Source organism: Myotis myotis, unplaced genomic scaffold (assembly GCF_014108235.1).
Source record: "Myotis myotis isolate mMyoMyo1 unplaced genomic scaffold, mMyoMyo1.p scaffold_m19_p_2, whole genome shotgun sequence".
Taxonomy (NCBI): domain Eukaryota; kingdom Metazoa; phylum Chordata; class Mammalia; order Chiroptera; family Vespertilionidae; genus Myotis; species Myotis myotis.
The window spans coordinates 150754138-150767506 of NW_023416324.1; the positions used below are offsets into that span (position 1 = coordinate 150754138).

The following is a 13369-nucleotide window of genomic DNA, read 5'->3' on the forward strand; positions in this document are numbered from 1 at the left end:
TCTCCAGGAAACTGGTACAAACTGCCCTTACAAAACAGATTTGAAATATGAAAATGTGAATGGGTTTGTCAAAAAAGGGAGACCTTTGTAAAAAGAAAAAAACATTTTAAAAATACATAATAATCTTTTGTTTTCCCATAAAATGAAACTTGCTGCATAATTAATGACCCTCAATGGACTAAAGATCGTCAACAGATCATTTGTCACTCATATATAGCCACCTAAAGAAACAGAAAATCAACCATCCAGAGAGCCCCCCAAAGTATTCATTAGACTATACTTTGTATACCTTAAACCATCCTTTCCTTAAATATTATGATGCAATAATTAAGAAGACCAAAAAAAAAAGAAAAGAAAGGATCTTCTTGGTATGGTCAATTCATAGTTACTTCACAGAGAACATCTGGTTTTATCCAACTTACCTGATGGGCAGAAAGAATCATCAAAAACCTCATCTTCAGATCCAGACTCATTTTCATCACTCTCCAAGCTGGATTCCTCCTCACTTGATTCCTCACTTTCCTCATCTTCTTCTAAGGAGGGAGTAAAACATTGCTAATAAGCAGAAGTCCCAGTGTTAAGCTAAATCCCACATTTTAAAAATAAGGCATTTTTTCAATGAGTAAGTCACTAGGAAAATAGCAGAGAAAAAGCATGGAATAACTTAATATTTTAGAAGAGTTTAAAATGGTTAAAGACATAGAGACCACAAACTCAAATGCCTGCAGAAGGTTGTGCAATAGTCACAGAGGATTGAGGCCAAGCGGTCAAATTGTCTCTGCTGGGACCCACCTAACACACAATTGGTTACATAGGTCTATAATTCCTAAACCACAGTGCCCTCAAAGCAGAGAAGATTTCCACAACTTATCTAAACGGAAGGAGTGCTATGTATAATCTTCTTTTAACCCACTTAAGTGTGAACGTTCATGTGTTGATGCAGGAGGACTGAGATGTTTGATTTAGAGGACCTGCAGCAAACCCTTCTGGAGATTACTTGACAAAGACTCTCCTTTAACCAAACTGAGTCAGCCCTACTGAGTTCTCTTTCTGACTAGTCCTTGGCCTTGGGCTCTGTCCTTGGCCTTGGGCTCTGTCCTTGGCCCATTTAGTCCAGTTTTAGGAAGAATCTTGCTATCAGTTTAGTAAAAATCCCCTACCCTTGATATCTGACCAAATTCCTTATTCCGTGCCCACAATATCTTATCACTGTGGCCTTCCTTCAGCCAAAATCCTGCCAGGTTAGTTTAGCAAAGGATTACCTCTTACTAATTTTCCATCCACTGACCCCTCACCCTGCTCCTTGGCTATAAATTTCCACTTGTCCTTGTACTCCAAGTTGCACTGATTTCTCTTCTTTTCTACAAAATCCCATCATAGTCGTCCCCCCTAAATAAAGTCTGCCTTATTGTTCTTTAACAAGTGTTATGAATGATTTCTTTAATAATGTCATATACAATATCTTCTACCTATAATAATAAAAGCATAATATGCTGATTAGACAAGACATCCTTCTGGACATCCTTCCTTCCAGACAAAGCCGCAGCGGGCAGGGGCCAGGCCCTAGGCCAGTGATGGCGAACCTATGACACGCATGTCAGAGGTGACACGCGAACTCATCTTTTTTGGTTGATTTTTCTTTGTTAAATGGCATTTAAATATATAAAATAAATATCAAAAATATAAGTCTTTGTTTTACTATGGTTGCAAAGATCAAAAAATTTCCATATGTGACACGGCACCAGAGTTAAGTTAGGGTTTTTCAAAATGCTGACATGCCGAGCTCAAAAGGTTCGCCATCAATGGCCTAGGCCCTTGCATGAATTTCATGCATCAAGCCTCTAGTAAAATATAAAAAAAAAAAATTGAATACTAAAACACACCTGCCCTCAAGAGTTCTGGATAAGGGGTTATAGACATCTGCCACCCAACTCTGCCTCATTTTCTTTTTTTTTCTTTTTTCAGGGCTAAATTTATTTTTGTTGTTGACAATATTACAGATGTCCCCTATTTTTCCCACTTTGCCCCCCTTTGTATATACCTCCCCCACCCCCGGCCTCATTTTCTTTTAAAACACCTTGAGGACCTCTATGAACCATAGATCACCAAATGGAAATTTGCATCTTATAAAACATAAAATTAGAGATAAGAGGTGGACCTCATACTCTGTAGATTTCTTAAATATAAGCTCTCCCATAAAATAACTTTAAGTGATCTGTACCAACTTATGCAATAAAGCATCAAAGTTTAAAATTCTTACATAATAGAATTCCTCTTTGAGGGAGATGAAGTAGATCTACTTTTCCCTATTTCTCCCACTAAATATAGTTAAAAACTCTGGTTATTACTTATAAAACAAACAAAAGAAGATTTTGACAAACAGGAAGAAGGGAGATCAACTATGCACCTCAGAACTTGAGAAACAACACTCGGATGAGTTCCTTGGCCTCATATCTCAAACTCAGAGATGAATAAGTGGGCAACTTGGAAACACCAACAGCTGCAGATACAGAAAGACCCAACAAGAACTTCCTCTCTCTCGCCAAATGACCAAGAAAGAGGCAGTCTAGTAAGACATTTAGATGATAACCTAACCAAATACCACAAAGAAAAAAAATGTGGCCCCACTCCCACCCATATCAGCAAAGGCCAAGTGAGGAATCTAGACATCCACCCTTGCAAAGCTGTAATGAGGCACACCAACAGTCGCACGAGGATGGTGTCAGAGAAGGCCATGCAGGAAAGAGGGATTTGTATTCCTGCTGACTGATAACCGGCTGCCTTTTCTACCATTCAGATATTTGTAGAGACCCTATGGGTAGCCTGGACTTCCACTCTCACCTGGCAGTAACAAGGTTCCCTTCACATTCCCCACAGAGGTGGAGTCTGAAGAGCCCTGGAGGAGAATCAAGACTTTCACCCCTGTGCAGTGGTACCAAGGCCACCCCCAACGTGTCAACAGAGATTACAAGGAGGAGCCGGGACTCCCATCTGCACAGCAGTGACAAGGAGATCACACTTCCCTGGGGTGACAATGAAGGCTGAATACCTTCACCTAGCAGAAAGGAGTGGGCCCCCACCCCTTTCTCTGGCAGGGCAGTATTAGAGAAAGGCAAGTTAAATGAAAGATATTCATGAGATCAAGAGCCTCATAACATAATATGAAAGTTTCCAAGTTTTAGTATCAGGATAACACCAGCTTCAGAATGTGAACTGGAAAATTTTCTCTCCTCTTTGATTTTCTGGATGATATTGTGTACAATAGTAGTAATTCTTCTTCAAATGCCTGATAGAGTTCTCCAGTGAAGCTATTTAGACCATTAGATTTTATCAGGGGAGTTTTAAAATTACAAATTCAGCCCAACTGGTGTGGCTCAGTGGTTGAACGCCAACCTATGGACTATGAGGTCACGGTTCAATTTCAGGTCAGGGCACAGCCTGGGTTTCAGACTTGATTTCTGCTTCTATCTTTCTTCTGCTTGGTCATTTTGGGGTTTTTTTTAAATTTCTTTTTTTTTTTTTTTATTGATTAAGATATTACATATGTGTCCTTGTCCCCACGTTACCCTCTACCCCCCACCCCCCCCACCCCCGCTCATGCCCTCACCCCCCCGTTGTCCATGTCCAGTGATTAGGCCTATATGCTTGCATATAAGTCCTTTGGTTGATCTTTCCCCCTTACCCCCACCCTCCCCTACCTTCCCTCCAAGTCCCGACAGTCCAATCAATGCCTCTCCGTCTCTGGATCAGTCCTTGTTCATCAGCTTATGTTGTTCATTATATTCCACAAATGAGTGAGATCCTGTGGTATTTATCCGCTCTCCAGTTCCATCCCTGCTGTGGCAAATGGTAAGAGTTCCTTTTTCTTCTTCCTCTTCTTAAAGAATACCTTTCAGCATTTCATATAATGCTGGTTTGGTGGTGATGAACTCCTTTAGCTTTTTCTTATCCGTGAAGCTCTTTATCTGACCTTCTATTCTGAATGATAGCTTTATCCAGCAAAGCTATCATTCAGAATAGCTTTGCTGGATAAAGTAATCTTGGTTGCAGGTTCTTGCTATTCATCACTTTGAATATTTCTTGCCAGTCTCTTCTGGCCTGCATGGTTTCTGTTGAGAAATCAGCTGACAGTCGTATGGGTACTCCCTTGTAGGTAATTGACTGTCTTTCTCTTGCTGCTTTTAAGATTCTCTCTTTATCTTTTGCTCTTGGCATTTTAATTATGATGTGTCTTGGTGTGGTCCTCCTTGGATTCCTTTTGTTTGGGGTTCTCTGCGCTTCCTGGACTTGTAAGTCCATTTCTTTCACCAGGTAGGGGAAGTTTTCTGTCATTATTTCTTCAAAAAGGTTTTCAATATCTTGCCCTCTCTCTCCTTCTGGTACCCCTATAATTCTGATGTTGGTACGCTTGAAGCTGTCCCAGAGGTTCCTTACACTATCTTCATATTTTTGGAATCTCTTTTCTTTTTTCTTTTTCGGTTGGGTATTTTTTGTTTCTTTGTATTTCAAATCTTTGACTTGATTCTTGGGATCCTCTTTTCTGCTGCTGGATCTCTGTAAATTATTCTTTATTTCAGTCAGTGTATGCTTAATTTCTAGTTGGTCCTTTTTCATGTCCTCCATGGTCTCCCTATACTTATTGAGGGATTCATTAAATTTATCGGCGGTTTCCATAAAATTCTTGAAAAACCTTATAACCGTGGCCTTAAACTCTATATCCAATCGTTTGCTTTCCTCCATTTCTGCCATTTGTGACCTGTTTCTTTGTCTCCGCATTTTGGCAGCTTCCCTGTGTTGATAGAGTGGCCCTGTGCGCCAGGTGTCCTGTAGGGCCCAGTAGCTCAGCCTCCCCAGTTACCTGGGGTGGACACTCTTGGTGCACTCTTGGTGCCTTGGTTGTTGTAGAATCACTGGGAGGAATTGACCTCTAGGCCAATTGGCTGTGAGAATCAGCTGTGTCTAAAGTGGGAGAACTTCTGTGCTGAAGACACCCTTCTGGGGCAAGACTTGCTTCAGTGGGGCTTTGGTGCTCACTGAGTCTGCTCCCTGAGTGCGTCCCTTATGGATCTGAGGAGATGCAGTCTGGATGGACCCCCTCTGACCACTGGGTACAGTGGCTCCTGGATCTAAGGAGGTGCTAATTCAGCCTCTGCCTGAGGCCACACAGCAGGAGCCACGAAGAGGCTCAGCTGTGAAGCAATGCAAGCCGCTGCGGGGCCTTGGGCCTTCTCTTGGAAGTTCCAGGTCTGCCTGGTTCGGCTGCAGTTAGGTACATTCACATGCAAAAGCCTCTGCCGCAGCCTGGGTGGGGCGGGGTCTCAGGGAATCATAGGGCGGAGAAAGCAGCCATGGCCGATTCTCCGCCGGAGTCGCGCGTCTCAGTGTTCCGGTAACGGCTGCAAGCACCTCTGAGGGAAAGCCGCCCTCAAGTTCGCTCGCTGCCGGATAGACCAGCCTCTCCCCGTATGAGTCCTGGGTCCCCAGAGACTTCCCGGAACCGGAGTTCAGAGCAGTCAGTAGCTTGTGACTCAAAAAGTCAGCCGCGTCCTCAGGCACCACCCCTTTCCTCGCGCGCGAGAGCCGCCGTACCTCTGCACTTCACCTCCGCAGCGCCTCTGGCTCTCAGCGTGCTTTTCTTTCCTTCTAGTTGTGGAATTTACACTCAGCCAGCCTTCCTGTTGTTCTGGATGATGTTTGCTCGGTCCTTTGCGGTAATTTTCAATTGTTGTGTGAGGCGATAATTTCCCGGTGTTTACCTATGCCGCCATCTTAGTTCTCCCCTTAAATTTCTTTTAAAAATATATTTTATTGATTTTTTTTACAGAGAGGAAGGGAGAGGGATAGAGAGTTAGAAACATCGATGAGAAAGAAACATCGATCAGCTGCCTCCTGCACACCCCCTCCTAGGGATGTGCCCGCAACCAAGGTACATGCCCTTGACTGGAATCGAACCTGGGACCCTTCAGTCCACAGGCCGACGCTCTATCCACTGAGCCAAACTGGTTAGGGCACTTTGGTTTTATTTTGCACTTCTGTTTTGAGGTTTTGAGGTGGGAGCTTAAATTATTGGATTGAGACTTGTCCTCTTTTCTAGTTTAGTACTAAAATTTTTCTCTCAACATTGCTTTAGCAGTATTCCACAAATTTTAATAAGTTGCATTTTCATTTTTCACTTAGGTCAATGTAGTTTTAAAATTTACACTGAGATGTCTTCTGGGTCCCATGGATTATATAAAGCTTGTTGTTTAGGTCTGAGTGTTTTGAGATTTTTCTGTTATCTTTCTGTTACTGATTTCTAGGTTGATTCCTAGAAATGTATATTAAATACAACTTTGTATTTTAGTTGTATTTAATATACATTTCTAGAAATAACATAAGTGACATGGTCAGAGGACACATTCATATGATTTCAATTCTTTTATACTTATTAAGACTTGTTCATAGTCTAACATATAGTTTATCTTGGTATATGTTCTGTGGGCACTTACTTATAAAGTGTGTATATTCTGCTATTTTGGGTGAAGTATTCCATTACTGTCATTTAGATCCTTTTTGTTGATGGTGCTGTTTAGGTCTTCTATATCCTTATTGATTTTCTGCATAGTTGTTCTATCAAATGTTGAGAGAGGGCGATGGAGGTACCCAAATGTAATCATGGGTTTGTCTATTTTATCCTTTCATTTCTATCAGTTTTTGCTTCACATATTTTACAGCTCTGTTGTTTTAAGCATACACACTTAAGATTACTATGTCTTCCTGGCCGAGTGACACTTTTATCATTGAACAAGGTTTTTCTGTCTCCAGTAATTTTATTTGCTTTGAAATCTACTTTATCTGACATTAACTCAGCCATTCCTGCTTTGATTTGATTAATATTTGCATGCCATGTCTTTTCCTTCCTCTTATTTTCAAGTTTTGAAAATAAAACATCGTCTGATGTGGCAGTGAAGAAAAAGTGAGACTTGACTTATACAGACTGAAAAGGTTTATATCATCTCCTCTTTAAATCCCACAATGCTGCTACATCATCTATGTTGTGATGAGCACAACTTATTTATTTCTCTATTTCATACTAGTGAGAAAAAAATATGTTCATATATAAGAAAGAAATACAAACCAGCATCTCCTTCGACCTCCTTTTTCTTCACCCGTTTTATCCTTTTCTTTAGAACCTTCATGAGGAAGTTAGCAAATTTGTTTTCTCCAACGGCTGCTTGAAAACTAGCATAGAGTGCCTTTTCTTGGTCCTGGAGCCTGGTGATTTCATTCTTTTTCTCTTCCATCTCCTTCATAGATTCATTTATTCTCCACTAAACAAGAACAAGAACAAGAACAGATGAAAATATTTCATCTGGCCCGGCCGGTGTGGCTCAGTGATTGAGCATTGACCTATGAACCAGGAGGTCACAATTCGATTCCTAGTCAGGGCACATGCCTGGGTTGCAAGCTCGATCCCCAGTGTGAGGTGTACAGGAGGCAGCCAATCAATAATTCTCTCTCATCACTAATGTTTCTCTCTCTCCCTCTCCCTTCTTCTCTGAGATAAATAAAAATATATTTTTTAAAAATAAAATATTGCATCTGTTAAACCAGGTTCAGAGAACAATGTGCATTGCAATGTAAGGTTACATTTCCAAAGCTTCTTTTTTTTAAATATATTTTATTGATTTTTTACAGAGAGGAAGGGAGAGGGATAGAAAGTTAGAAACATCAATGAGAGAGAAACATCGATCAGCCGCCTCCTGCACACTCCCCACTGGGGATGTGCCCGCAACCAAGGTACATGCCCCTGACCGGAATCGAACCTGGGACCCTTGAGTCCACAGGTCAACGCTCTATCCACTGAGCCAAACTGGCCAGGGCTCCAAAGCTTCTTAATGGAAGTTTACATTTCTGATGTTTGCAGAGCCATTCATTTATATGACTAAAATTTTATAATTCTTTTGTAAAAAACAAATACAAAAACCACATGGTTACATTTGGAATCAAATAAAATCAATTTTCTAATGTTTTGTTTTCTCAAATAAATCTACATTAAATAAATTGAAATTTTTATTGATATATGTATGTCAACTAATATAATTGCATGGGTGGTCTCAAAAACAAAATTTTTTAAATATCTATACTGGAGTGAGAAAAAGTAGGCTTACAGTTGTGAGTATGCAAAATACAGTTTATTCTTGTGTTATTTATTAATTGTATTATTTATTTGTATTACAACTATAAACCTACTTTTGCCCACTATGTATGACAATTTAAAAAAAAAGATACATCATATTTTAGTGAAGCTGAAATATCAAAAAACTGATGTCACTATTCACTATGTAATATCTATTTAATAGAATCTTCCTTTAGGACAAAGAGAAATAGTATAATTTGTCTCTTTAAATTTAACATATATATAACAAATAAAGAATCAATTTTCTGTAAATTTAATTAGACATTACTCTGAAACTAGCTATCATATTTAAGAAACTCATGAACTTCTTTTCTAGTTATATTCATAAGAATAGCATATAATGAAAACTCAACTTCACATGGTGGGTAGTAACAACATAAAATAAACTCGAAATCTATGGATAAACTAAATATAAGGCTAACTTTTGAAAATTTTATTCTACCTTACAAAACATTAGATCAAATTTACTAAAAAAAAAAATCTGATTCACTTCTCTCTGACCAAGGATACCAAAAAAACAGAGAGCAAGTCTGAATAATGGGGAAAAAGAGAAGGGAGAGAAGACAAGAAAGAGATGAGGACTTGAACAAGATAAAAAATTAAATGGAGAAGAAAAGAAGAATCAAGTTCCTTCCATAACTTAAGGGTGCACCCAGCTAGCATTTTCCTGCCCATTCATACTTGCATCTCCTGTTCCTCTTTGTCTAATGAATTAACACGCTCTTGAAGTATGTTCTCCTGTTTTTCAAAATTCTTGAGGAGCATCATTTCTTGAAATAATGTGACATGATTCAGGTCAGATAATTTCATCTGAATGTCTAGTTTCAGTTTCTGGTGTCTCAGGAGATGGAGTTCTGCATCAAAGGTGACAATCAGTTCTTTGATCTGAGGTAGAAAAAGATTTGTATATACGTTAGAAGTTAAGAACAGTATTTTTTTAAACTAACAATACTAATTTGTTTGGGTAAAAACATTTTCTCATTATGCCATTAATATAGATGGAGAATTACATGGGTGTGTGTGGTTGTGTCTAGTCATATAAATCATTCATCAATGGTCTTAAGTTTACATAAATTAATTTATTCATTAAGTGGCAGAAATTCTATAACTATAGTCCTTCCAGCTATTTCTCTTCCATTAAAAAAAAGCCATTGAGCCCTAACTGGTTTGGCTCAGTGGATAGAGCTTCGGCCTGCAGACTGAGAGGTCCCAGGTTCAATTCCAGTCAAGGGCATGTACCTTGGTTGCGGGCACATCCCCAGCAAGGGGTGTGCAGGAGGCAGCTGATCGATGTTTCTCTCTCATTGATGTTTCTAACTCTCTATCCCTCTCCCTTCCTCTCTGTAAAAAATCAATAAAATATAATTTTTTAAAAAGCCACTGATCAAAAAAGTCTTGTTGTACTGACTATAAGCTCTTTGTGGATAGTGTTATGTCTACCTCTATTATATCCCCCACAGTATTCTACATGGCCGTTCATACAGTAAACACTAGAGAAATATTTCCCTCAACTTCTTACTTTGAAAATATTCAAACCTACCAAACAGTAAATATTTTCAAATAGGTAAGTACAAGCATGGACCCACAGGAAACCTGTTCACAATCTTCTTATTGTAGAAATGATGAAATTGAGGCTGACGGTGATTTTCCTGAGATCAAAGCTAATTTGTCACAGAACTGGGATAGGAACCTAAGTATCCCAAGTCCTGGTCTAGACCTTACTCGTCTGACGTCCTAATGATTTTAAAGCCTCAGTTTTGCTCTGATTTTGGCACAGCTTCTCCTCCACCCATCCCATCCCAAAGGAGATGAAGAGATCGAGAGAGAGCCCCAGGACTGATTCTCCTGAGGAAACGCACACAGCAGGAAGAAGATAAACCACTCCATGTAGGACATCATGTAGGCTGGACATGATGGGGGAACCTCAACTCAAATGCTTGCAGTTTTATGAGCGAGGGCCCAGGTTGGTGCTGAGAGTGGTGAAGAGATCTGTGGGTTTGGGACAGTAAAACTTCTGGAGAATTTCAGATAGCTTAAAAACAAACAAAAGAAAACCAAAGAATTTTTTTTTTTAAATGAACTTTATGTAGGGCTGTAGATTAAGTGGGCTCCCCCCAAAAATTTGTTCAACACATTTGAATTATTTAAAAATTTCTTTGGAGGCAGGACTATATATTTTTTAGTACAACAGCATTCTGAAACTTACCACATAGGTGTCCAAGTTTGTAAGGGTTTCACTTGTCCTATTCTCTCTTATCCCTGACACCCTACAAGCTTTATGAGGCTAGAGAACATGTCTGACTTGAGTTGCATCACTACTACCTAGCTCACACTGTCCCTGCTCTTAGAAGGACCAATAAGTATTTTTAATTAATAAAGTAAATTAGTCAATTCAGTCAAAACATTTTACATGTTTGGCATTGTCCAAGACACTGCAAGGAAGTCAGAAGAAGTTATGTACCTTCCCTTAAGATCTATATAACCTAATTTGCAAGACAAAACTAACACACACAAAGCAGCAAAGAAAACTAAGAATAAAACATGATGTGCTGATTATAGGTGCAATGGAAGCTGTTTTTTATTGTTTTGTTTTGTTTTTTAAGAGTATATGATGTGGACAGAAGATTTGGAAGGGGTTTGGAACTGGGCTGAGTTTTGAACAATGACTCAACTCTGGTAGAAGAAAATAGCAAAAGAAAAAGCACAGATAAGAAATTCAGAATTGGGGGAGGAAAGTGGGGAAAAGCAGGAAGCATGAGAATACTGGGCTGGATGTAGAAGAGTTGATGGGTGAAGAATAAGGTTGGAAAAATATAGGGGAGTGCCTAGCTGGAAAAGACACAATATAGCTGGTAGCAGGGAACTAGCACCCCAGGAGTACCTCCTGCACAACTGCTCCCAGTCTGGTCCTGATATTCCTAGAAATAAAAATAGCTGGCATTCTAGCTCTAGAAGAATTTTGAAGCCGTTCATCACCATGAACACTCCCAGTATTGGAGCAAATGAGAGAAAGGGGAGAGTATGAAAAGCAGAGGGTGGCCCATTTTCTCTGGAAGGTTTGTGTTATGTTCCATCCATCATGTGAAAGCTTCTCATCACTTCCCCTTTGCCATGGCTTCAGCGAGATGCCAGTTAACATGCATTTGCCCCTAATGCTTAGCTTCCCAAAAAAGGAAGGAGTTACAAAGCTCCACAGTTCTGGGCAGAGCACAGTGATTTTCAGAAAAAACAGGGGTGGGGAGGAAGCCAAGCCATGAGTGAGTTGTGGGCTGGTCAGGGTTTGGGGAAGGTTAATGTAGAAAAATGTTAAATGAATAATTAATAAACTAGATAGACATCCCTGCTCCATTCTCTCTCAGCTTTAAATAGTCACAGTCTCGGCCCTAGCCAGTTTGGCTCAGTGGATAGAGCGTCGGCCTGCATACTGAAGGGCCCCGGGTTTGATTCCAGTCAAGGGCACAGGCTCGATCCACAGTGGGGGGTGGGAGGGCATGCAGGCGGCAGCCAATCAATGATTCTCTGTCATCATTGATGTTCCTACCTCTCTCTCCTCCCTTCCTCTCTGAAATCAATAAAAATATATTTAAAAAATAAATAGGCACAGTCTCACCCCTTACCCTGTTGGCCAAATACTGTTGCATGTATATGTTTTTAATCTCCTTTCTCTTCATAATCTCCATCTCTACATCAATTGGATCTGCTCTTTCAAATTCAGATGGCTTTGGAAGATCTAGGCCGAGTGCTGATGACCTTGACGCTCTAGACAAGGACTCTCGTGTTGTCAAATCCCCATCCTTCGAATAAGAAGAACTAAGGAATCCTCCACCTGAGCCTACCGGCCCCGCCTGTTCCACTAGGGACGCCGTTGTATCCTCATTTTTCATCAGCTGTTGCTTAAAAGCGAGGAGAATTTCCTCATCATACTGAAATCTCTTTTCAGGAACTTCTTCCGGGTGTATCTGAGGGATTTTCGGAATGGGGATGTGCTTGGATGCGTGAAGAGTTGACTGAATGTTCTTCATCTCTTGTACCAGGCACTGTATCTCCTCGATGACAGCCACTTTAAGGTCTCGAAGTGAGAGGATGGACTTGTTCAAGTACATTTTCTTTGAATGGGTCTAATTAAAAAGAACAGAAAGGAAGCAAAATGGCAACCCACTCACAAGGAACAGTTTCAAATATGATTTGCTTTTGTCCCCTGACTGAAATGCCTAACAAAATTTCAAGACAAAAATGTATCTGACCATTCCTGTTCACTACAAAATTACTCTTTTCTCTAGCTTTTAGGCTTTTCCCCATTTAGCTTCTCCAGAAGGGGAGGCAATCTGGCTATCATGTGTGGTATCCCTCAGCTGGCTCTGAGGGCTCCGTTCCCCTGTCCTCCCCTCCTACCACTCAATGGAAGTCCTTCCTGAAGGCGTGTACTCAGCCAGGTCCCAGGGGGCAGGGAGGGGGAGGAAGTCATTTTTTGATCTGAAACACACAAGTGTTTCTAAGTACCATAGAGTCTAGCTGTCCCAGTTCCTCTTCTTTCTTGGCAGCATTTATTCTCATGTGCTCGGGTATCTTATAGTCGGCGGCTGTCTTCAGATTGAAGTCTCCCATAAACACCTGAGCCTCTTTGATGGCTTGAACATCTTTGGGATCTTCATAGTCATCAGCAGGTTTACTCTTATACCTATGAGAAAAATAGATAACCCAGCCACAAATATACAATAAACTCTAATTGTCTCCTTTACTATAGGTAGATAATAAAATTCAATCGTGAAGCAAAAGTATAATTCTTAGCCTGTGGTGTTACATTTGTCTATAGAGTTCAAACATTTTTTAAAGTTGATATTTAAAAGCGTCCCAAGCAAAATAATAAACAAACGAACAGATCCATCCATCCACCAGACGTGCTTAAATAATCTGAATCATTCATTGGATTTGGTTCATTTCTAAGCAATTTACATCAACATTGTTATTTATTCCTTTGATAGGTATTAACCCTTGGAGATATCAATGCTCTATTCACTAAAAAGTTAATTGAAATTTTTAATAACATAGTGATTGTCACAAAATTTGTCATAACATTTTCAAAGAGGCATCTAATTCAAAATTATAGTATGGACCTATGTATTTGCCTTCCCCACTCTCCCCAAGCTCCATGGAAATGATATTGCAGAAAAACTAAAGAGAATAAATTAT

The 13369-nt window shown here is 40.0% G+C and overlaps 1 protein-coding gene across 1 annotated transcript in view; it reads right to left on the reverse strand.

The window, feature by feature from the left end:
- CFAP44 (cilia and flagella associated protein 44) overlaps positions 1-13369 on the reverse strand; it is a 117603-nt gene that overhangs the window by 17494 nt on the left and 86740 nt on the right. Inside the window, exons 25-29 of the mRNA XM_036352344.1 lie at positions 12680-12857; positions 11797-12297; positions 8861-9064; positions 7118-7310; positions 423-533 (exon numbers count right to left, since the gene is read on the reverse strand). Of these exons, the coding sequence (XP_036208237.1) occupies positions 423-533; positions 7118-7310; positions 8861-9064; positions 11797-12297; positions 12680-12857 (1187 nt within the window). The remainder of the gene's footprint in view (positions 1-422; positions 534-7117; positions 7311-8860; positions 9065-11796; positions 12298-12679; positions 12858-13369) is intronic.